Raw genomic sequence first — 25589 nt, 5'->3', positions numbered from 1 at the left:
CATGCCATTTATTTGTTGAAAAAATGAATCATTCTGGGTTGACAACTCAAGATCATGAAGATGGCATTAAGGTGTTTCTCTCTTTGGAGCTGCCGTAGGTTGACTGGAAGATAGATTTAGAGGCTTGATTACAATTAGGGGCAACTTTCTTTTCTGTCTTTATTTTGGCAAGTCAACTTAATAGGTGGGGCTGTGTACTGTCTATGACATCATATCAGGAGGTATTCGATGTCTGGTTCTCTTAAAGGGGACAGCTTCCATTTTTCACTTTTATGAAAGGTGTTTGCTGTGAACTTTTTTGATGGATACTACATTTTAGGTTTAAAAGTTCCCGGTTTGGGAGCTGGGTGGCTCAGTCAGTTAAGCATCTCAGGGTCATGATCTCAGGGTCCTGGGATGAAGTCCCCTGTCAGGCTCCGTCCTCAGTGGGGAGTCTGCTTCTCCCTCCCCCTTTGCCCCTCCCCCTGCTTGTGCACTCTCTCTCTCTCTCAAATAAATAAATAATCCTTTTAAAAAATAGTTCTGGAGTATGATAAGATTTCTTAAAAGTCATGAGTGGATGCCTTATTTATGAAATACTTTTTCTGCATCTAGTCATCTATTTCCTTTTCTGATTCTTGTAACAAGCTTTTCTATCTTCACCGAATAGGATAAAATGCCCCTATTTTATCTGTTCTCTGGAAGAGTTTGTGTTGGATTAGAATTGTCTTTGAATGTTTGGGTAGAATTTGCCTGTAAGTCTGTCGCCATGGGCCTGGTGCTTTCTTTGTGGGGATATTTTAAACCATGGATTCAATGTCTCTAACGGCTTCAGAATATTCAGGTTTTCTACTTTTTGCATCAGTTTTGATGAGTTACATTTTCCTATGAATTTGTTTGCTCCATCTAAGTTTTCAAAGGTACTGGCACTAAGTGTTCATCACATTCTCGTTTAATGTCATCTTTTTTATTCCTAATATCTTTCATTGATGCTTTCTCTCATTTGTCTTGATATATATTGCCTCATCAGCTGTATGAGTCTTTTAAAAGAACCAACTTTTCGGGCGCCTGGGGCTCAATTGGTTGAATGTCCGACTCTTGATCTTGGCTCAGGCCACGATCTCAAGGTGGTGTGATAGAGTCTTGTGTGGGGCTTGCGCTTAGCATGGAGTCTGTTTGTCCTTCTCCCTCCCCCTCTGCCCCACTGTGCTTCTTCTCATTCTCTACCTATCTAAAATAAATAAATAAAATCTTAAAAAAAAAAAAGAATCAACTTTTGGCTTTGTCAATCCTCTCCATTCAAAACTTCTTCCCCATTTCATTAATTTCGGGCCTTTATTATTTCCTTCTTTCCACTTGATGTGTGTTCTGGCACACCTCAAACTTTTCGAGTGGGACATGTAGCACATTTATTTTAGCCTTTCTTCTTTTTCTAATATAAGTACTCAAGACCATCAATTTTCTCTTCAAGTACGGCCTCGGCTACATATCTCAACTTCTGAGGTTTAAACATTTCATTATAAAATAACTTTAAAATATTTTCTATGTGTATTTCAACCTAATTTTTATTATAATTTCTTTTTTTTTCTTTTTAAGTAGGTTCCACACCCAACGTGAGGCTTGAACTCACAACCCCAAGATCAAAAGTTGTGTGCTTTACTGACTGAGACAGCCAGGTGCCCCTATAATTTCTCTTTTGACTCATGAGCTTTTGGAGGTGAATTTCTATTTTTTTAAATAATTTTTAAAAATTGAGTTGTTACTTTACGTTCTTTCACTGAAATGCATGGATCACATGTAGAGTTTGATGAATTTCCCCAAATGTGTACACCTGTGGAAGTTACACAACTGTCACGACACAGACAATTTCCATGACAGCAGAAACTTGTCTTACCGTCTCTCCATCAATCCCTGCTCTTCCCCTGGGCACCTCGAGGCTGCAACTCTTCTGACCTCTAGCATCATAGAGTAGCATTGCCTCTCCTCAAATGTAATAGAAATGCAACCACACTCATGTATTTTGTGTGTAGCTTTTCTTCAATATAGTGTTTTTGAGTGGTTTTTTTTATGTTGTTGCTTGTAATTTGGGGTTGTTGCTTTCTTTCTTCTTCTTCAACCTCATCCTCCTCCCCTTATTCTCTTTCTTCTTTTGAGTAGTTCATAGTCCATTGCATGAAAATACAACAATTTATCCATTCCTTTGTTGATGGATATTTGGGCTACTTCCAGTTTGGGGCAATTATGATGAAAGCTGCTATGAATGTTTTTGTACAAGTCTTTTTGTGGAATATGTTTTTATCTCTCTTGGGTAAACACCTAGGGGTGGAAGTGTTGAGTCATAGGGTAAGTGCATGTTTACCTTTACAAGAAACTGCCAAACTCGTTTTCCAAAGAGTTTCTACCACTTACACTTCACTATCACTGGATATTTAAGTCTTTTCAACTTTAATTATTCTAGTGGGTAAAATATGGTATCCTAGTTGTTTTTTAAAGGCGGTTTTATGGGTGTATAATTTACATGCAATAAAATGCACACATTTTAAGTGTGTGATTTCTTGAGTTTTGACAAATGCACACACCTGTGTAATCACCATCCCTAATCACGATACAGAACGATTCCTTCACCTCAGAAAACTTTCATGCCCCTTTCTAGTCAATTACACCCTGCTTTTGCCCCAGTAACCACTAATCTTATTTCTATCATTTTTTATTTTGTCTGTTCTGGAATTTCATATAAATGGAATCATATACTATATACTCTTTTTTGTGTGACTCCTTTCACTTAGCATAATTATTTTAAGATTCACTCATATTTTTGTGTTCAACATTAACATTTATTTCCCCTTTCATTGCTGAGTGACATTCCATTGTATGGTTGTATCACAACTTACTTATCCATTGTCTTCATGATGGACATTTGGATTGTTTTTACTTTTTGGCTATTATGAATAAATATATTTTTATGTATGTTTTTATTTCTTTTGGATAGATTCCTAGGAATGGAAGGGCTGAACCATATGATAAATGTATGTCTAACGTTTTAAGAAACTACCAAACTATTTTCCAAAGTGGTTATATTATTTTATATTCCTACCAGCACTGTATGAAAGTTTCATCCTCACCACATCCTCACCAAAACTTGGCATGGTCAGTCTTCTTAATTTTAGCTATTCTAACAGGTTTGTGGGGGTATTTCAGTGTGGTTTTAATTTCTATTTCCCCGATCACTAATGATGTTGACCATCTTTTTAGGCACAAATCCTTTTTGTGATGTCCACTCAAACATTTTACCCATTTTTATGGGTTATTTATCTTATTACTGAGTTGCAAGAGATATTTATATGTTCTATTTGTAAATTATTTGTCAATTATTTTCTCCCAATGTGTAACATTTCTGATCATTTACTTAACTATATCTCTTAATGTGCAGATTGTAATTTTATGAAATTTAATTTATCAATGTTTTCTTTTATGGCTAATGCTTTTCTTGTTCTAGCTGAGAAATCTTTGCCACCCAAATATCGTGAAGGTATTTTTCTGTGTTTTATTCTAGAAGTGTTATAATTTTAACATTTATATTTAGGTCTTCATCTATGTTGAATTATTTTTTATGTGTAGTATGAGTTAGAGGTCAAGATATATTTCCCCCCTATGAATATCCAATTGTCCCAGCACTGTTTTTGAAGAATCTTTCTTTTTTTCAGTGATTTCTTCTGGCTCCTTTGTAAAAAAAAAAAAAATCAGTTGACTATTTAATATTGAGCTAATTTCTGATTTGGTTCTGTTGCATTCGTTCATCTTTGCGCCAATACCATACTTTCTTGAATACTAAATCTTCACAGTAATCACTGAAATCAGACTATGTAAGTCCTCCAAATTGGTTCTTTTTTCAAGAATTTTTTTTTCTTTTTTGATATTCTATGTCATTTATATTGCTATAAACATTTTATTTTATTTTATTTTATTTGAGGTGGGGGGAGAGAGTGTGCAAATAAAAGAAGGGGCGGGGGGGAAGGAGAGGGAAAGGGAGAGAATCCCAACTAGACTCCACACTGAACGTGGAACATGATGCTGGGCTTGATCTCACCACCCTGAGATCATGACCTGAGATAAAACCAAGAGTCTGATGCTTAACTGACTGAGCCACCAGGCTCCCCACCATATACATTTTAGCATCCGCTTCTCAATTTCTACAAAAAGGCATGCAGGAACTTTGTTTGGGATTTGCATTGATTATAGATCAATTGTGGAGAATGTCCAATATTAAGTTTTCCAATGTGTGAACATGTATAGCTCTCCATTTATTCTGGTCTTTAAAAATTTCTCTCGGCAGGGGCACCTGGGTAGCGCAGTCGCTCAGGGTGTGATCCTGGAGTTCTAGGATCGAGTCCCACATCGGCCTCCTTCGCTGGGAGCCTGCTTCTTCCTCTCCCACTCCCCCTGCTTGTGTCCCCTCTCTCGCTGGCTGCCTCTCTGTCACATAAATAAATAAAATCTTAAAAAAAAATTCTCTCAGCAAATTTTATAACGTTATAGGTAGAGATTTCACACAAATTTTGTTTAAGTTATTCCCAATTATTTTATGTTCTTTCATGTATTGTGATATTTTTAATTTCATTTTTCAATTTTTGTACCTAGTATATAGAGACATAACTGATTTTTATGTATTGTTCTTGTATCCTTTGAACTTTATAAACTGTGTTTTGGTAAAAGTAAGGGTTTGGTTTTTTTTTTTTTTAATAGATGCCTTAGGAACTTCTGCGTATACAATTACTTTGTTTGTAAATAGAGACAATTTTACTTCTTCACCATTCTTCATTTTTTCTCTGCTTGCCTTATTTCACTGGCTAAGACCTCCAGTACAAGGCTGCTGTAAATGGTGAGCCAATACCCTTGCCTTGTTCTTGATTTTAGAGAGAAAGCATTTGGTCTTTCACATTTAAGTATAATGTCAATTCAAAGATTTTCGTAAGACAACTTTATCAAAGTTTGAAGTTTCCTTTGATTCCTATTCTGCTGAGAGTTTTAATTAGAAAACATCGAACTGTAACAATTGATTTTTTGCATCGATTGAGATGATCAAATTGTTTTTCTCCTTTATGCTGTATATATGATGAACTATATTAACTGATTTTCAAAGTGTTAAACTAAAAAAATAAAAAACAAACAAACAAATAAATAAAAAGAGTATTAAACTAATCTAGCATTACTATGATAAACCCCACTCAGTCATGATGAATTATCTCGTTTTATATATAGCTAGATTTGATTAGCTAATACTCTAATTCAGTTTGTTAAGAACTTTTGCATTTATATTCATGAAGATTATTGGTTTATGATTTTATCTTCTTGGACTTTACTGGTTCCCTCCTTATCTTTTGAAAGAATTTGTGCAAGATTGATATTTATTTTTTAAATGTTTAAAATAAATTGTCTTTAGGAAAAAGTTTTTAATTATGAATTCAATTTTTAAAATGTATATACAAGGTTATGGAGATTTTTTATAATTTTATATTAGCTTCTATAATTTTTGTCTTTCAAGAATTTTTTCATTTCATCTAGACTGTTGAATTTAGTAGTATAACCTTGTTCACAGTAGGATCCTTAGTGATGTTCTCTCTTTCAAATCTGATATTGTTAATTTATTTCTTCTTCCTTTGTTTTTCCTGATCAACATAGTTAAGAGTATATCAATTTTATTCATATTTTCAAAGAAGTAACTTTTGGCCATGTTAATTTTCCTTATTGTTTATCTGCTTTTATTGATTTTGGCTTTAATATTTATTGTCTTTTTTCATCTTATTTTGTGTTTACATTTTTTTTTTCTAGCTTCTCAAGGTAGAAGCATAAATCACTGATTTAAAATTTGTTTTTTTTCTTATATAGTCATTTAAAGCTCTGTATTTTTTTTCTAAGCACTACTTTATCTGCATCCAACAAATTTTGGTGTGTTGCATTTGCAACAATGGTTAAAAATATTTTCTAATTGTCTTTGTGATTTTTTTCTCTGACCTATAGTAATTTAGAAGTGGGGGTTAGAAGCATCTCTTTCAAACAGCATATCACTAGGTCTTACTTCTTTTTTTTTTAGAATCTAGTCTGACATTCTCTGCCTTTTGAGCATTTCATTCACATACACCTAATGTAGTTATTATATAATTTGTTTAAACCCACATCTTGGGGCGCCTGGGTGGCTCAGTCGTTAAGCATCTGCCTTCCGCTCAGGATGTGATTTCGGCGTTATGGGATCGAGCCCCACATCAGGCTCTTCCGCTATGAGCCTGCTTCTTCCTCTCCCACTCCCCCTGCTTGTGTTCCCTCTCTCGCTGGCTGTCTCTCTCTGTCAAATGAAGAAATAAAATCTTAGGAAAAAATAAATAAATAAAATAAACCCACATCTTCCTTTTTGTTTTTTTATTTGTCCAATTTTTTGTTCATTAACTCCTCTTTCCCGTCTATTTTTAGTATTTCATTTTACCTCTTCTATTTGCTTTTCTGCTGTACCTCAGTTTTATTGTTTAGTGGCTGCTATAAAAGTTACAATATAGCGGCGCCTGGGTGGCACAGCGGTTAAGCGTCTGCCTTCGGCTCAGGGCGTGATCCCGGCGTTCTGGGATCGAGCCCCACATCAGGCTCTTCCACTTATGAGCCTGCTTCTTCCTCTCCCACACCCCCTGCTTGTGTTCCCTCTCTCGCTGGCTGTCTCTATCTCTGTCAAATTAATAAATAAAACATCTTTAAAAAAAAAACGTTACAATATACATCCTTACTTATCATAGCCTACCTTGAATTAATTTTTTTCACTCATATATGATGTAAGACCTTTCCACTTATCTACCTCCCTTTCATTGTTCCATTAATATTACCATTCTGCTTTTCTGTTTGTGATAACTTCACAACGCATTGTGATAATTTTCCCTTCAACAGTACATTTTCTTTTAAAGAAATCAAGAAATAAAAAGAAAAAGTATTTTATATAGATAAACTTAGCACTTATGGTATCCTTCTTTGGGTAAGGGAGTGTTGTGCATGGAACTTAAGTTTCTAATTGGTATAGTCTCCTTTCAGCCCAAAGATCTTCCCTTAATATTTCTTTTTTGTGCAGGTCTACTGGTTATGAAATTGCTCAGCTTTGTTTATATGAAAATGTCTTTTACAGTCTGTGTTCGTGTGCTTTTTACATGTTGACATGTTGACGTGCTTTTAATAACATATTTAAGAAATTGTTGCCTAACTAACTGTTATTAAGACTTTTCTATGCTTTTTTTATGTTTTGTATTTTTGGCTTTTACATTTAGGTCTATAATCCATTTTGAGTTAATTTTTATGTATGTTATGAGACAAGGGTCAAGATTCATATTTTGTGTATTACTATACTATTGTTCCAGCACCATTTGTTGTAAAGATTATCCCTTCTCCATTGAATTGCTTTGGCACGCTTGTTGAAAATCATAGGCAATATATAATTAGATCTATTTCTGAACTCTTTATTCTGTCCCATTGATCTATGAGTCTATCTCTATGCAAATACTACATTATCTTGATTACCATAGCTTTGTAAGTCTTGAAATCAGGCAGTATGAGTCTTTCAACTTTGTCCTTATTTTTAAAAATAGTTTTGGATATTCTAGGTCCTTTGCATTTCCAAGCCTTAGAAAAAGTTTAACAATTTCCTTAAAAATTCCTCATGGGATTTTTGTTAGGATTACATTGAATCTATATAGCAAAATGGAGTAAATTCATATTGTAACAATATTCAGTCTTCTGAGCCATAAACATTGTATATATTTACATTTCTTTAGGTCTTCCTTAATTTTTCACAGCAATGTTATGTGATTTTCCATTTTCTAAATTTCAGGTCTTACATGTATTTTGCCAAATTTATTACAGAATATTTCACATTTTTGATACTATCATTTTTTTTTAAAGATTTTATTTATTTATTTGACAGAGAGAGACACAGCGAGAGAGGGAACACAAGCAGGGGAAGTGTGAGAGGGAGAAGCAGGTTTCCCACCGAGCAGGGAGCCAGATGCGGGGCTTGATCCCAGGTCCCTGGGATCATGACCGGAACTGAAGGCAGACGCTTAATGACTGAGCCACCCAGGCGACCCTGATACTATTATTATAGTACACTATTATTATAGTGTTATTATTTTTTATTTCAACTTCTAATTGTGCCTTGCTAGTATATAGAAATACAATTGATATTTGCACATTGACCTTGTGTTCTGTAATTTTGTTTACTCATAATTATTATGGATCACTTTTTTTGGGTAAATCCTTAGTATTCTTTACATAGACAATCAAACTGTCCTCAAATAAAGACAGTTTTACTTTTTCCTTTTCAACCTGGATATCTTCTTTTTTCTTTTACTTCCTTAATTGCATTGAATAGGATCACCAATACATGGTTAACTCAAAGTGGTAAAAGCATGCATCCTTGACTCTTTTCAGATCTTAGGGGAAAGTATTGTCTTTTATCATTAAGTATGATGTTAACTGCAGGTTTTTTGTTTATTTGTTTCTTTGTCATAGGATATTTTTTATCAGATTGAGGAAGGTCCATTCTATTCCTAGTGTGGTGTGAGGGTTTTTTTTTTTTAATAAATGAATTTTGGATTTTTTCAAATGCTTTTTCTGCATCTATAGAGATAATTATAATGGCTTATTTTCTATTAATGTGCTGAATTATCTTGATTTTGAAAGTTAAAACAACTTTGTATTCTTGAGATAAAGCATTCATTATATATTATCCTTCTCATATATTATTGGATTCAATTCCCTAAAATTTGTTAAGAAATTTTGCTTCTATATTCTAAGGATATTGGTCTGCAGTTTTCTTTTCTTCCTTTTTAAAATTTTTTTTGAATTTTTTATTTATTTGACAGAGAGAGACAGCCAGCGAGAGAGGGAACACAAGCAGGGGGAGTGGGAGAGGAAGAAGCAGGCTCCCAGCGGAGCAGGGAGCCCGACGTGGGGCTCAATCCCAGAACACTGGGATCATGCCCTGAGCCGAAGGCAGACACTCAACGACTGCACCACCCAGGCGTCCCTGCAGTTTTCTTTTCTTATAATGATTTTCTTTTCCTGTAATATGTATTACGTTTTATTATCAAGGTAATGCTGGATTCACAGAATGAGTTAGCAAGTGTTTCCTCCTCTTCTATTTTCTGAAAGGGTTCATGCAGAATTTGTATTATTTTTTTCTTTAAATGTTTGGCAGAATTCATCAGTGAGCCCAGCTGAGTCTAGAGTTTTCTTTGCGGGAAAGTTTTTAAAATAAAATTGTATTTACTTAATAGTAAGAAAGTTATTCACATTTATTATCATCTATTTCTTCCTGAGTGAGCTGTAGTAGTTTATGCTTTTCAAGAGATTTTTTTTATTTCATCTAAGTGTTGACATTATCAGCTTAAATTGGCTTAAAATTTTTCACATGTCCTTGTTATTGTAATGTCTTTAGCATCTGTAGTGATGGCCCCACTATTGTTGTTGATATTAGTAATTTGTGTCTTCTCTGATTTCTGATCCATATGATTAGAGGCTTATCCATTTCTTGATCTTCTCAAAGGACCAGTTTTTTCTTTTTGTTTTATGAACTTTTCTCTGTATTTTTTTCTTTTATTTTTTTATCTTTATTATCTCTCTTCTGTTTACTTAATTTTCTTTTCTTTTCCTAGTTTCTTAAGGTCAAAGTTTAGGTCATTTAATTGAGAGCTTTCTTCTTTTCTTTTTTTTAAGTAGGCTCTATGCCCAGCATGGAGCCCAACAAAGGGCTTGAACTCATGACCTTGAGATCAAAACCTGAGCTGATATCAAGAGGTGAACACTTAACTGACTGAGCCACCTAGGCACCCCAAGAGCTTTCTTCTTTTCTAATGTAAGTATTTAATGTTATATTTCCCTCCAAGCACTGCTTTAGTTATGTCGCACAAATCGTTATGTTTTCATTTTCAGGAAGTTCAAAATATTTTCTAATTTCTTTTGTGATATTTTTCTTTGATTCCTGGACAATTAAGAGTGTGTTGTTTGGTTTCTATTTATTTGGAGACTTAAATTATCTTTCCGTGTTCGTTTCTAATTTAATCCCATGTAGCCAGAGAATATATTCTGAGTGGTGTCAATTCTTTTGAATTGATACTTGTTTTATGGGCTAGACTATGCTCTGTCTTGGTAAATGTTTTATCTGCTCTTGAAAAGAACGAATATTCACCTGCTGTTGGGTATGGTGTTCTCCTGCCATTGAGTCAAATTAGTTGATAGTATTGTTCAAATTTTCTATATCCTTACTGCTTTTCTGTTTACTTATTGTATTAATTATTGAGAAAGGCTTTGTTACTGTGTATCTAAAATCAGTTCACAGTCAGCTCACAAACCCTGTGATTTTTACCCTACACATTCAAGGCAACCGTTCAAGGGAACTCTGTGCACAGCTTCCTCCTGCCCAGTACCCTGTCTCGCACCCAATTCCAGCTGCCGTGGCAGCCCCAAAGTCTGATCTCTACTCCTTCTACCCTGTGAGACCTCTACTCTCTGTTTGGGCCCCACTTCTCTGTGAGGTGCTTTGGAAAGTGTTCCTGGGCAGGCAGCTAAAATGAATCTGGAGTTCACCTCTTTTTTTTTTTTTTTTTAAATTTTATTTACCAAATACAGTATGTGGCAGCTACTTACAGCTCAAGAACTATTTGTTGAATGAGTGAACAACTTCAGTGGGATCTCCACACTACCTATTTTTTAAATGTTTCCATGTCTGGAAGATGGGAGCTCTATGAAGCCGAAATAAGGACAATGATGGATGATGGGAAGCAAGCAAATTTCAAGTTGTAAATTTAGGAATCAGGCTTGTCTAGGGCATTTAGAAGTTCTTGAAGTTCAGAAGAAGGAACCATCAGACTACAAATCCAAAATCATCACATGGAGATCCTTTCTTTATAAGTCAAGAGCTCTGCTTTATCACAAGGGAGAATGTCAGAAGCAACAGAGGTGACTTAGAACAGCTGCGTTCAAATATTTTATCACACCCCTTTTAGTAAAAAATAATTTTTTGACTTTAAATTTCCCAATATATGTAAATATATTTATTTATATATTATTTTCTATGTTTCTCCTATTGGTTAATGTCTCAAGGCATATTTGCACTGAGGGCACTGTTAGTATTAAGGATAGTGAATACAAATTCATTTTCAGATCATATTCTTGGTCATTCCAAACTTCCTGGCTGACTTCATGTCAGATCTGATTACATGGAAATAAAGTGTGACTTAGAATAGATGAAACACAATTAGTAGGCATTTTAATATTTAATCGTTTATTCCTCACCCTAGAGGATTTAGTTGGGTACCCATTTTGGACACCTTGGGCTTAGGGGAAAGGCCATAGTGGAAGGTGGACACCTGGCTTCCTTTGCAAAGCCTCCAGCTTTCACAGCAGAAAGCATGGTCCTGTCTCTAACTCTTGCACTGCTCTTTCTAATCCCCAGACGCGTTTAGTGACAAGGCAGCTGGGCCAGAGAGGCCTGGCAGCCTTGAGATCTGGGGCCTTCTTCCAGCTTTGTCACCAGCTTGCTCTGGGTCCTTGAACAAGTCTGTTTCCGCAGATCTCAGCTTTCTCAGCTGCAAAGCACAGGCCCGACTAAAATCCCAATCCTACCATTCTGTAAGAAGTATTTCACTATAGCTGGCTTCGGTAAATGCTGGGGTTCAAATCCACACAACGTCTACAAGGCCTTAAGTGAATTATTTGACTTTTCTGCGCCTTGTTTTCTGACCTATGAGATGAAAATACTTTTAGTTTGTGAGAATTGGATGAGATGCTATACACAAATTAAAAAAAAAAAACACAACATAGTTCACTTTCTATATCTCTTAAATCTGTGGTTCTCAAATTTTATTTGGTGCAGGAGAATTCCCTGGGGATTTCTCCCCGTCCCTCCTCCTATGCCACCCCGTCTGCGATTCTGGTGGGGGTGGAAGCCAACTGTCTGCATTTCTCTGGCCTCCTGGGTGGTTGTCCCCACTAAGAGCACTGCCCTAATCTTTGTGCGTCTCCTACCACATCAAACACAGAGCCTTGCACTTTGAAGCGTTCAAAAGAAAACAGAGGGACTGGACAGGTGATGGCAAGGACAACAAGCAACCTGTGTTTCTGCAGGTCAGGCCATCCCCTGGGAGGCTGCACACTGAGCAGCCTGCCTGTGTGTCTGGCTTGGCCCTCCCCAGCCCAGCCCGGCCCTGCTGGGAAGCACGGCGTGGTCAGGCCGTGTTTGTCAGCTCCCTGCTCGCCTCTCCTATGGCTCTGTTTTGACAGGTGTGTCCCAGGCTGGCATAACACACGTTGCCAGCTCAGCCCTGACCAGCGAAGAGGGGCCGCAGGAAGGTCTGGAGGCTCTGCTCAGGGCCATGTCCTATCCCAGCTGGAGGGGAGTGAGGCGGCCCTCGCTGGGAAATGCTGGGCAAGCCTGGGGCGGGGGGTTTAGACATATCCCAGTCCTGTGGCCTCCAGGAAGCCCCTTTGCTCTCCTTAGAAGGAAGCCCAGGAGTTCCTTCAAGGCTTTGCAAATCTGGTGGGGATTAAAACAACCTGATGACAAAGGCCATGATTCTAATCGGGTGACTGAAATCTCACAGGCTATCACCTCTCCGTCTGGGTTCAGACTTTCATGCCTTAGCCCTGGCAAGTTCCAGGAAAGCAATCAAGCAGGGCGGGAGGAAGAAGACTTGGTTAGAGTTGCAGGATAGAGGAATCCAGCACATTCCAGGTGACTTCCCGACGGAATGTCAAGACTGGGCCACTCTCTTTGTTTCCTAGCAGAGAAACCAAAAATCAGAGGGGGGCTTTGTCAGCCTGCAGCTGCACCATGAATGGAGGGCCCAGCGGGGCGGAAGCATGACCTGTGCCATTTCCATGCCCGTGAAGGAGCTCCATCATGGAGCCCACCCAGTCATCCCACTGTGAAGTGGGTGGGTGCATCTCACACAGTTTTTGCATCGAACAGTGTATTGATTCAGTGTTTGCTACACGCCCGGTGGTTCCAGCTGCCCTCCCCACCGACACCTGAGGCCAGCTCTTGGGCTTCCCAGCAGCACCGAAAATGGTCTGGACACTATAAAGGGTCACATTAGTGGTAGCTATTTGATGAAAGAAAGGGACCAGGGGTACTCTCTGGGGAATGTGTGTCAGGAGGTGCTCAAGGGTTGTGACCAACAGCAAAGGGACCTGAGAAGTCGAGCTGCAGCACAATCTGAGATAGGAGAAGTTGCAGGGACCAGGACCCGAGAGACCTGAGTTCTAGTCCCAGATGGTGACAAACTCCTCACCTCTCTCACTCAGCCGTTGCTTTCTGTCTTGGAAAGTAGAGAGGCCGAGCCTGGTGATCCACCAGCTCGATCTTGGATCTAACAATGCGGAGAATGTGGGAGTGGGAGTTGCAGGGGCTGGAGTTCTGGCCGGTCATCTACAGAGGACAGTGGCGAACGCCATTCAGGAAGCCCCGGATGTGTATAGTGACCCTTGTGATTATGGCTGCTAATAGCATAGTCACCACTGCCACTACTGCGCAGTGGATTGTGTCTAACACAAAACGCACATGCAGAAGCCCTAACCCCCAGTGCAACTGTATCTGGAGATAGGATCCTAGGAGGGAACTGAGGTTAAAGAGGTTATAATGGTGGGGCCCTAATCTGTTAGGACCGTGGCCCTATAAGCAAAGGAAAAGGGTACTCTCTCTTACTCCCTTTCTCCCCGCTCTGACACTTCTCTCCCCACCTCACACCCCGGAACCAGGTGAGGATACAGCAAGCCAGGAAGAGCCGGCATCTTGCCCTTGGACTTCTTAGCCTCCAGAACCCAAAGGAAATTAATTTCTATTGGTTGAGCCACCCAGCCTGTGGTACTTTGTCATGACAGCCTGAGCTGCTAATGTACCAGGCAACTGGCCAAGTGCATTGTTATAAAGAAAACCATGGGCCCCAAATGGCGGTACTTGAACCAGGGCAGGACCTGGGCTTAATACCTAACCTAACTGCAGTTTCAATCTCCCCCAGAAATCTAAGTCTCAACCTGTCAATCAGGAATTTTCTGATAAGCGCCAATGAGGTTGTCTGCAGACATGGATCTTCTCCCTTCCCCAAAGGAAGATGAGGTAATCTACTTAGTAAAACCCCCTGCCCTTCCCACCGTGGGAAGGTGATTTTGCCTGAAATAATCCTTTCTTTTCTTTTGCTTATAATTTTTTGCCCCACCCCCCTTCCTATAAAAACTCTCTATTTTGTCCAGCTCCTCTGAGTGCCCTTCTATTTGCCAGATGGTGTGCTGCCTGATTCAGGAATCATTTAATTAAACCAATTAGATCTTCAGATTTAGTCAGCTGCATTTTGCTTGTTCTTTACAGTGTCCTCTTTCTTAATGCCCTCAATGACCTCAGGAGGTAGGTACAATTATAACTCCCATTTTACAGGAAGGGAACAGAAGCCCAGAGAGGATAACTCACCCAAGGCTGAGTTTCAATAGACGTAAGTCTAAAAACTCATCATCTTTGTGACTTTGGGAAGTTAATCTCTCCAGACCTCAGTTTCCCCATCTGTAAAGTGGGAATAATAACAGTACCTATGGACATAATAGCTACATTATCAATCGTAGTGAGGATCAGATGTGTTATTATACGTAAAGTCCTTAAAATGGTCTTCTGCTGCATAGTAAGTTCTCCGCCGGTGTCTGCTGTTATTATTGTCGCTATGATTCTCTTATTCCTTTATTGCCAACCAGAGTTCATGGCCAGGTTTGCTCAGAGTCGATCTTGTTCCTGTGCCTCTAATTTTACCACATGACCCCCTCCCCTGAGTGGTCCCAGCCCCCTGGATTGGGGTAGACCCTGGACTGAGCCCCAGGGTTAGCAATTCGATTGTTCTCCTAGGGTTGGGAATTAGAAATTGAAGGAGAGTCCTTTGGTGGAGAGCAATAGCCCTGTTAAGCTGTGCCTTATGCAAATGGAAGATGCTGGTAGAAGAAAGGAGAGGACAGTGGCCACTGAGAGAAAGTAAGAGACAGGTCACCCTCTGCAGTGAAGGTGGGAGCCTGGGATGCTGGCACGTAGCAAGCCCGAGGCCAGGCTGTTGTCCAGCCTCTGTAGCCCTGGTTTTGCCTGCTGTGTCCATATCATAAACCCCTTCTCTCTAACTTCCTTGCTAGGGTCGAGAGGACTTCCATGGCCAGGGAGAGTGGAGGTGTGGACCTGGCGGAGGGGGGCTGTGTGGCTACCCAGGTGGGCTCCGGGTGCCTGCCTTGTCCTTGCCTGTGAATCAAGCTGAACCCCTTCCAGACCACTGGCCAGGACACATGAGTTTTTCTCATGTGGTTGCTTCTATATTCTCGAATTGTTCGGTTTTTGATCCTTGCAGCCTTATCTCTCATTCTGGATCCCAACACATTCCTTGGAATTGATCGCAGACCTACTTTCTGGATTTTGACTCTGCGACATTGGCTTGCCCTCAGGCTTGGGCTCCTCCAGCTCCCTGGACCCCTGGGCTCATGCTGGGGAGCATGGCCCCACCAGCCATGCCGTCAACCCTACCCTCAACAGTGAATGTCTGGAATTTCCTGGAGGAGTTCTTAGGGACCCAGGCTGTAAAATGGTACCACCGGATCGTCCCTACTGCCTCCTTCAAGGCCCACCATCTCTGTGCCACGGGTGATGCCTTCCCTGGCCTACTCAGCCTCACCTTCCACACTTGCCCCCAGGGCCCCCTTCCTCTCCCACTCTTGGCCTGCCTCACATGCTGCTTGCGGTGGAGACCAGTCATTCACTATGTGCCACCCCCCCCAGAGGTGAGCCCCACAGTACAAGGCCTCTGTGCTAAACATAATTTCTAGGTGTGTCTGTGAGGATGTTTCCAGAAGAGATTTGCATTTGAATGGGTAAATTGAGTAAAGAAGATCACGGGTATCAGCCCATCTGTGGAGGGTGAGAGAGTAGAACAAAAAGGTGAAGAAAGGGAGAATTCTATCTCTGCCTGGCTGTGTGAGCTCGGACATGGGTCTTCTGGCTTGGTCTAGAATTCACACTACTGACTCTTCCGGTTCCCAGGCCTTCGGACTCACGACAAGAACTGCATCACTGATGCTCCTGGGTCTACAGCCTGTGGGCGGAGGATCATGGGATTTCTCAGTCTCCGTCTCTGTCTCTGTCCCTCCCGCACTTCTGCCCCAATATATATACACGCACACCCATGTATACAGTAGTCTGCCCTTATCTGCGATTTTGCTTTCCAAGGTTATAATTACCACTGTCAACCACAGTCCCGAAGCTGATGGTCCTCCTTCTGACCCCCAGGAAGAAGGTCAGTAGTAGCCCAACACTTAGGTCATAATGCCTACGTCCTTCACCTCACTTGATCCCATCACGTGGGCATTTTAGCATCTCCCATCCCTACAAGAAGAAGGGTGAGTACAGTACAACAAGATATTTTGAGAGAGAGAAAAAGAGACCACATTCATAGAACTTTTATTATAGTGTATTGTTATAATTGTTCTATTTATTATCGTTGTTGTTAACCTCTTAACTGTGCCTAATTTATAAATTAAACTTTATCATGGTATGTATATTTGGGGGAAAAAAAGCATAATATATATATAGGGTTTAGTACTATCTGTGGTTTCAGGCATCCACTGGGGGTCTTGGAACACATCCTTCACAGATAACGGGGGACCACTGTATAGTCTATTGATTTTGTTTCTCTGGAGGTAATACAAAAATACGAAATACAAACTAGGCCATGTTTTCCTAGCAAATGAACGCACTATGTTACCTACCGTAGACTGAATATTTGTGTCTCCCCAAAATTCATATGTTGAAACCCTAACCCCCAGTGTGCTGATATTAGGAGGTGGAGCTTTTGGAAGGCGTTTAGGTCTTGAGGGTGGAGCCCTCCTGAATGGGATTTTATAAAAGTGACCCCAGAGAGCCACCCCCCCCCCCGCCAGGTGAGGGCACAGTGAGAATATGGCCATCTGTGAGCCAGGAAGCCCGGCATCACCACACCCTAAATCTGCCAGCGCCTTGATCGTGGAGTTTTGGCTTCCAGAATGGTGAGAAATAAATGTCTGTTATTTATAAGTCGGCAGTCTGTGGTATTCTGTGATGGCAGCCCACATGGACAAAGACCCTTGCTTTACAAGCCAGACCCTGAGGGCAGAGCTCTCTCACACACTCCGGCCTCCTAGGGCAGGTGTGGCTGATTTACGGGGGACCCGGCTGTTCTGTTTCCTGTGGATCCTGGAGAGCCGGGCTTTTTGGGGAAGATCTAGCCTGGTCTCTTCCTCCTTTTCTCTTTCAACTGCTGGTCTTAGAGGCAGAAGAGGGAAGCCTCAGGAAGGTATCACTCAGATGCCCAGGACCCATTTTAGCCTGCTGCAGGAATAAGAAAGCTTGCCTTGTTTCTCACTGGGCTCCTGCTCTTTGTGGGTAATTCCCTCACATGCTCTTGGCCCCTGGCCCCAATAGGACCTCTGTGAATTCCTGGCAGAGCTCAGTGTTTCTAGATGGAGGGGCAGGGGGTGAGACCCAAACTCCACAGTGAATATCTAGGGGACCCCTTGTCCACTGGTTCCCCTCCAGGGCAGGTGAGGCAGAGCCCCTGAAGGCATTATGCCCCTGCTTGGGCCGAAAGGACCAGAAGACACCTCCCTCCTGGAAAGAGCTGTTTACTGAGTCAGTAATACTATGTCACATGATACCATATGTAGACGGGATTACATGGCAGTGGGGGTGGGCGGGAGTGCAAACCAGTTGCACTTCTATTAGGAGAAGGGAGGTGGCATTAAGGCTTTCGGAAGGAGGAAAGGGGCTGGTGTCTGAGTTGGGGCCGGGGAGGAGACAGCTCCATGCCCCCAGCCCAGGAGTGGTCAGAATCTGTTGAACACAAAGGAGGGCAGCTTTGCAACGGGTCTAGCCTGTGGGCGCCTTCGCCTTGCTGGGGGAGCTTCCCAGGACTCCTTTCTGCCCGTGTGTGCAGGAAGCTGGAGGTGGTGAGGGGTGACGTCAAAGTGAGCCTCCTGTGGACATTCAGGCCCTTCTCTCCTCATGTCCAGTCTTGCTGGCCATGCAGAGAGGCCTCGGGCCATTCTGAGTCATGGCAGGGTGAGGGGTGCAGGCTGCTGAGGGCAGGAGAGCTGGGTGCAGGAGGAGAGAGCTGCTGTTACCAGGCGTGGCCCTCCGTCAGCCGCCACAGAGGGGACCGTCCCAGGAGCGGAGCAGGCTGGCCTGGCGCAGAGCAAGGGAGCCAGCTCCACAGAGAGCCCAGTGACCACGCCTCTTCACACTGGCCTCTGCCCCTCCTTCCTCCAGCTTCCCAGCTGCTGGGCACCACTCCAGGAGAATGTTCCAGGGCCTAGATAGCCTTCCCACACAGATGAGACTCCTGCTTGGATTTCTTCTGGGATGTTCCTGGGAGAAGGAGGCAAGGATGACAGGAGGAATTTTCTGGAGACATGAAAAAGTTGCTGAACTCATGAGAGCACGGTGCCCAGAGCCCGAGGACAGTGGCACAGGTGGAGTCCCTCTGGCCTGAGTGAGGCAGGGCTGCTCCCGGGACTCTGTTCCCATGGTTAGGAGAGTGTTATGGTCACCAAATCCACCTTGTCCCTAGAGCTTGAACTACATCCCCTGCAAGGGTTTTCCTGGGTCTTCTCAGTCGAACTGCTGGCTAGGTTGGTTCCGAAGATGCTGGAAAGCTGAGTTGGTCAGCAATTCAGAAATGGATTTAAGACCTTCCTCCCAAGGTAGCCACCTCCCTGGCAGGCTCAGTCACAGGAGAGGGGGTGTCTCCTCCTGCCCTCTCCTCCTGCCCAGCCAGGGAAACCTGGTTGGCTCCCTGGCCAGCAGAGAAGTGTGTGTGCGTGTGCGTGTGCGTGAGAGGGGCCACTTTCTATGGTATAGTCAGTACTGGGGAGCCTGGATGTGCAGGGGCAGGCCGGGGGAAAGCCCCTTTGGGATCAAAGGACCACAACCGTCTGTAGGTGTGGCTTTCTGGGGGGCTCATTCTACCCCGAGGCCCTTCCCGCTGTTCTGTGTAGCAGTGTCAGACTGGGGCCCTTAGTAGCGGCTCTGGCTTCCTGGTGGGCCTGGAGGCCCTGGGAGTCCAGGGGGCCCCTGGATCCCTGGTTCACCCTTAAGCCCCATGGGCCCCCGCTGTCCCGGTGATCCCGTCTTCCCAGCAATCCCTGGTTTTCCCTGAGGCCCTGAGGGCCCTGGAGACCCTGGGGGCCCCTCTGGCCCTGGGGGCCCCACGTCCCCCTTGGGGCCTGGCTGTCCTCTTGGGCCTCCACTTCCAAAGCTGCCCTTTGAGCCTTTGAGGCCTGGGAAACCTCGAAGGCCAACCGGCCCCCTTTCTCCCACAGGTCCTTTGTCTCCAGGCTGCCCCTGAGGCCCCTGGGGTCCCGGGGGACCCAAGCTGCCAGGGTCTCCTTTTGGTCCTCTGCTGCCAACGGGCCCTTTCGTGCCCATGTCTCCTTTGAGTCCTCTTGGTCCTGGAGGGCCAGGGGCACCTAGGGTCAGAGAAAAGAGGGGAGAAGTCAGTGCACGAGGGGCAGGTCTCCTGAGGCTTTCCCACGAACTAAGCACGGTGCACAGGCCACAGTGATGAGCCGAGGGTCAGCCTGACACCAAGGCCAGGTCTGCCGGCTGCAGGCTCTGGGAGCTCGGGCTGATTCTGTGACCCCTTTAAGTCAGCTGGACCACCTGCACGGTGGGGATGAGAAGACTCCCCTGCAGGCTGGCAGGGGTTCTGAGACAAGGCCTATAAATGCCAGGCAGGTGCACAATGAGTCATTGTTCCGACTTCAGGGCTCAGTATGGGAACTGAGAGAGCTGGACAGCTCTGGGAAACGGCCAAGACTGTCCAGGACTCTCTGTCCAGGTCTGGAGGCTGGCCTGGCCTTCTACGCCTTCTCGTGGTCTTTGGTAGAACCCCCACTGCCCCACAGACATCTCAACCCCAGGCTCTGCAAGGCATCTGGGACCAGACAGGGATGGAGTCAGGTGACATGGGGCAGAAAACCAAAAAAGTGAGGCATGAGAGGCAGACCCCTCCCAGGATGAGTGCATGGGCACAGCAGCCCAGAGAAAGGACAGCTCCTCTAGGAGGCCCACCCTGACTACACCGGCCTATTCTCTGAACTCCTGAGGCTACTACTTGCTGAATCTTTCAGGTGATGTGTAGAAAAACAAGTCGCAGTACAGTGAGAGCAAACCCTCGGCCTATCTGGTGGACCCCGCGAGACTGTGGAACCCCAGGAAGAGCGTGAAGGCCACAGCTCCCATCCCCCACCCTGGGCATGGAGCCTGGGTCATGGCAGGGACAGTCCCCCCACAACTGTGGCCCCCCGTCTCCCCCCACCGGGCTCTAGCCTAGTACCTGGGGGAGATGCAGACATGTAGATGTAGTCTGTCCTTAAAGAGCCCAGGTTAGCTCCCCAGCCAGAGGTCGGACGACCTTAATATCCTTGTGACTCTGTAGGCCTGAGAGTCACCACCTCCCAGAGCGGTACCGCCCCGAGGACACAAAGCACAGTGTGGCTATCACTCTGCCCAAGTCATCTCTCAATACCCTGAGCTTGGAGGAAAGAGGACCCTCCGGCCTCGTGAGGATCGTGCAGGAAAGGCCCAGCAAAGACCTGGCTTTCTTTACTGGTCTCTGCAAAGGATGCTGGGTAGGGGTGGTGGGAGCAGTGGGCCCCAGGGCTGGCCTGGGGGATGAATTCTTATGCCCAGACTCAGCTCTCCCTGAGAATTCTGCTGCTACAACATTCCTCTTGCAAAAGACTTCCAGCATTTTCGAGCGAGGTGGGAGCCAGTCCAATCCCTGCATTTCACAGAGGAGGCAACTAAAGCCCAGAGAGGTGAAGCAGTATTCTCAGGGGCCCCCGAGCGGAAACCAGAACCCAGGTGGGCCTCTCAGGGACAAGGGATCCTGCAGCTGGGGACTGGGAGCCCTGCCAGTGGCCGTGACCCAGGTCTGTGGCGCCAGGGCCTCCTCTCCAGCTAATGAAGACGCCAGGGCTCTGAGTCCTAGCTGATGCTACCTGCTGCCCACCCTCACTCCCCCCTCCAGGCCCCCCACCCTTGCTGCTCCCTGCGTGTCTGCCTCCCAGAGTGTTTCTGTGGAACAGAGTGTCAGTGACACCATCCTCCTCTAAGATCTAAACTGGGATCTAAACTGGAAACTGGAGCCCAGACAGAGTCAGCCCCATGAGGGCCAATAAAAACCTTCCAGCCATTCCGTGCCCCCGCCTGCCCATGCCCACTTCCCCCCACCCAGGGGGACGTGGCCCTGTGTGGGCTCGGCTCACGTGGCCTGCCAGCTGCAAGGGCGGGGATTCCGTCACCGGGCTGGCGGGGGCATGGGTGGGGCTGGCTGGCTCTGGAGGGGACCTGGCCAGGGAGCAACCAGGAGGCAGGACCTGCTCTTTGGTCTGCAGAGGGCCTCCCCCCAGCCCCTCACCCCACCCTGCAACCTGGTACAGGGAGGGGCCCATGAGGGGACGGCCCCCTGCAGCCTGGCAGGACATGCTTGGAGCTGGCAAAGTCACGGCTCTGTCGGTCTTCACCCCAGCTGGCACCTGAGCGAGCTGAGGTTGGAAAAGCAGAGCCATTAGAAGTGGAGAGGGCTCTGGAGGTGGGGGGGAGGCAGCGGATGGGAGTCAGAGGGCCCTGGAGAGACGCTGGGCAAGTTCTTGCCCACTCTGGAGCTCAGGTCTCATCTCTAAAATTGAGAGTCGCCCTTGACAGTTCCGAAGGGCCCCTGTCGCTCTGCCACTACCCCTCCTCCTGCCTCTGTCCCTGCTCCCTGGCCTGCTTCTTTAGGCTCAGCCTCTGCCTCCTCCAGGGACACAGCTCCCTGGTTCTCCACCCTCTCTCCTTACAACCACTGCTGTGCCTTCCACTCTTGTTCCTGGATGGGTGGGTCCACAGTCCCCATTTCCAGCCACGACTCAGGAAAAGCATGAGAAGTCTCCTGTGGATGAGGTCGCCCTGCTCTGAGCAGCCTCAGGTCCAGCAGGGCCCCTTCACTCTCCGCAGGACCCCATCCTTCCCTCACCACTATCTTCATCAGGTGTCCGCTCCGCTCTTGCCGAGGACGTCTAAGGGCCTCTATGCCGGTAGTGAGGGAGACAAGGCAAAGGGTAAAGGCCCTGTCTTCTGCCCCTCCACCCCACCAGCCCTCGCAGCCTCCTCTTCCTGGGGAAGCTCCTGGTGGCTTCCCTGGCTGGGGAAGGCTAGCTGCCCACGTGCCCGGGGAGAAGGTGTGTGCTCACCTCAGTGCCCCAGGGGGAGACAGCCCCCAGCATACGTGGAAGGAGGACTTCAGGGAAAAGAGCCACCTCCCTCTCCACACCCCTAGTCATGGCTGCCCCCACTGACCCCATCTCTGAGAACACAGAAGGGTGTCCTAGACAGTCACCTTGCGGACATCAGGCAGGGTGGCCTCGTTTGAGGCCACTTACCAGGCCTCCTTTGCTGCCCACGTCAGGGGCCAGAAGATGGAGCCTGCCCCGTGTCGGTGTGCCTGGGACTCCCAGCCCCTGGCTCTCTCTCTAACTTCCTCTGTGACCTGCCTTCTCTTGCAGAAGGGAAGGACAATGAGAGCAGCGAACATGTGTCTCCTGAGTCTCCTGTGTCAGCACTGCACACCGAGATTGATGTCCCAGTCTGCAGAGGAGGAACGGGGTGCAGAGGCTGGCGGCTCGCCCAACGTCATCAACAGGAAGGGGTAGAGACAGGATTCAAAGCCAGGCCTGAAGCTCGGAAACCCATGCTCCTTCCCCCGACCCTGCCGCCTCTGGTCCTCATCACACTGTGGCTGGGGCTCCTGGCCCTTTCCTCACTCCCCCCCAGCCCCCCCATGGCTTCCCCCTGCCAGGGCCTCCGGCCTGGTGCTGCCCAGAGGAGGGGGAGGGTCCACACAGAGCGGGGAAGGGAAACCTGAAGGTGAGCAGAACATCTGCCGGTCCCTCCTGGGCCGACCATGAGTCATGCAGTCAGAGGGGAGGGCCGGCGGGACCTGGGTCTAGCCTGGGAGGAAGTAAACAACCATAGTTTAGTGGTTAGCTTAGGAGCCAGGAATGTGGGCAGAGGCTGACCGAGGCACTCTGCAGGACAGGGTGCCCCCCATGCAGCCCATAATCAGATCTTGGTATCAGCGGGGCTAAAGGCAAAGGAGGGGAGGGCTGGATCCTGCTCTGGGCAGCGGGGGGACGTTTGAAGCAAAGGAGGAAACGGAGCGGTATGGGTTGAAGTACAGAGTTGGGAGAGAGGCACGGAGCGCCACGGAGTTCTGGGGAGGCCCGTAATTACTCAGGAAGCCAGAGACTATAATTAGGCCATCCCGGCCCATTAGGGTAGAGCCACAACTGACAGCATGTCTGGGACAAGTAGGGGGTCTGCTCCTGGTCTGCACTGGGAACCCGGAGGAAGAGGTGGGGACGGTGTGTGTGTGAGCAGAAGCCCCGAGTCTGTCAGCACCCAACACGGCCCACCCGTGGGTGGGGTAGTGCGTGGGCAGGAGGGGCACAGTCCATCTCATGGTCCAAAGCAGCAGGCCGGCTTACAAGGACAGAAAGACATCGAAACAGAAGGGGTGTCTCTCGGAAGACTGGTACCATGGGAGGCACGGCTGGCCTGGCCTTTGGGGGACCTGGGTTCAGGTCCCAGCTCTGGTATTAACAAATTGGGTGGCTGGGAAAGTCTCTGTCCCTCGTTGCACCTCAGGCTTCCCTCTGTTCAGTGAATACGTTGGCCTGAGTCAGGGACTGTCGATACTGACTGTTGTTACCCGAGGAACTCGGGAAAAATGACAATGGACTTCTACTTCCGTGACACACTAGAAGGCAGCAGACCAAACTTCCCATGGAGAACAATCCGAATCATCAAATCAAGTAGCAAGATATCCTTCTGAGGGCTTTGGAGAGAAACCAAAGGCCAAAATCACAGGGAGAAGGGAGACCCCTTAAGGCCTGGCCTTCTTAGCCACGTTTCTTCTCAAGGCATTTGTCGATTAGTGGTTCGTGTGGGCAGAGAAGCTGAGAAGCCAGACAGAAGGCTGCGGCTGTCAGGCTGAGAAGCTGAGCAGGGCTTTCAGCAGCTTCACTGGGGCTGGAGTTCAGGGCTGCCAAGATTCGGGAGGAAAGGAGACTGTGTGTGCATTTGCTGTAAGGACCACAGGGCACAGAAATCGAACAGAACGTTCAGCTTCATCCCATGGTGCTGGGGAGACAATAGTTGGAGTGCAGGACCGACAAGGTAGTGGGGCCCTCGTAAACAGTCCTCCAGGACCACGCACTGTAAGTACAAGTGTGCCAGAAATGGCCACCTGGGTGGCTCAGGCAGTTAGGTGTCTGACTCTTGATTTCAGCTCAGGTCATGATGTCAGGGTGCTGAGACTGAGCCCCCCGCATGGGGCTCTGCACTGGGCGTGGGGCCTGCTTAAGATTCTATCTCTCCCTCTGGCCCTCCCCACTCGAGCACACGCTCTCTCTCTCTTAAAAAAAAAAAGAACAAAGAAAGAAATAGGCCAAGTGTCACCTTCCTTGCCCACCCTCAGCTTCTAGCCTTGTTTATGCTTTCATTATGCATTCACTGAGCAAATGTTTCCTGAGAGCCTTCCAAGGGCAGGCACTCTGTTGGGTACTTGGTGAGTGAGACAAGGAGCCCATCATCAAGCAAATCAGGTTCGAAATCATCCCTGAAATTAGGACACCCTTTTATAGTTTACAAAAACTTGTTCCTACTCCTTGTTGACAATGATACTCAAGGCTACCCCACAGGCTATAAGCAAGGTAGGTATTAATACTCCTATTTGCGGATGAGGGAAACTGAATTGAAAGTAGCCAAGAGCCTTGCCCAAGATCACTCAGCTAATAAGCAATGATGGTTTCCTGTCTCTAATCCCAAGCAACAGTCCTAGCACAGACACTGTCTATCACAGACACAGAAATCATCCTAGAGTAGGAAGACAGAACTACCCTATGAGAGGCACAAAGACTATGGGAGTATCACAGGCTTTCTGTTGAGCAAACATAGCTAGAAGAGGTCTCAAGGATCAGTTTGTCTTATCCTTTCACTTACAGATGACAAATATAAACAAAAAACAGAGGCTTAGGAAGAGTAAGTGATTTTGTTTACAGACTCAGAGCAAATTAGAAGTCAGACTCCTCTCCCATGTCATTTAAGAGTCCAGCCCTTCGGTCAGCACACTGCTGTCCCAACCCCAGTATTCTAGAGAGCAGCTCAGCTCCAGCCAGGGGGAGACCTCACTGTCAGCTCCAACATGAGAGGCTGGCAACCCTTGTCTGTGCGAGAAAGAATGAGAAACAAATACCTATAGGAAGGGGTATACATTTTGTACCTGGAATTTTCTCTCCAATGAGAAAGGTTTTATCTGTGCTGCTTTAATAACCAAGGGGAATGTAGACAGATGCGCGGAGGTTGAACCAAGGGTTGGATGTGGCTGAAACAAATGTCCTACCTTACTCGCCAGCTAAGATGAGGTCCTTTGATGAGAACTCTGCCATTATTAGCACAGAAGCAGATATAAATTCCCATGACTCTTGTTGGG

At 45.6% G+C, this 25589-nt stretch overlaps 1 protein-coding gene across 5 annotated transcripts in view; it reads right to left on the bottom strand.

Moving 5' to 3' along the window:
• The window catches only part of SCARA3 (scavenger receptor class A member 3), a 72055-nt gene that overhangs the window by 9993 nt on the left and 36473 nt on the right, over positions 1–25589 (bottom strand). For 2 of the 5 annotated variants that reach the window (XM_034661330.1, XM_034661331.1), the window contains one exon: positions 19007–19521. The exons of 1 other annotated variant lie outside the window; for it this stretch is intronic. In XM_034661330.1, the coding sequence (XP_034517221.1) occupies positions 19070–19521 (452 nt within the window). In that variant the 3' untranslated portion in view covers positions 19007–19069. Of the gene's footprint in view, positions 1–11358; positions 12786–15847; positions 16116–19006; positions 19522–25589 lie in introns of those variants that run through there. 2 more of the 5 variants (XM_034661332.1, XM_034661333.1) reach the window with 2 other exon arrangements.

This window comes from Ailuropoda melanoleuca, chromosome 5 (assembly GCF_002007445.2).
Source record: "Ailuropoda melanoleuca isolate Jingjing chromosome 5, ASM200744v2, whole genome shotgun sequence".
Taxonomy (NCBI): domain Eukaryota; kingdom Metazoa; phylum Chordata; class Mammalia; order Carnivora; family Ursidae; genus Ailuropoda; species Ailuropoda melanoleuca.
The sequence above is the reverse complement of the archived record's forward strand: the minus strand, read 5'-3'. Positions and strand labels throughout refer to the sequence as shown.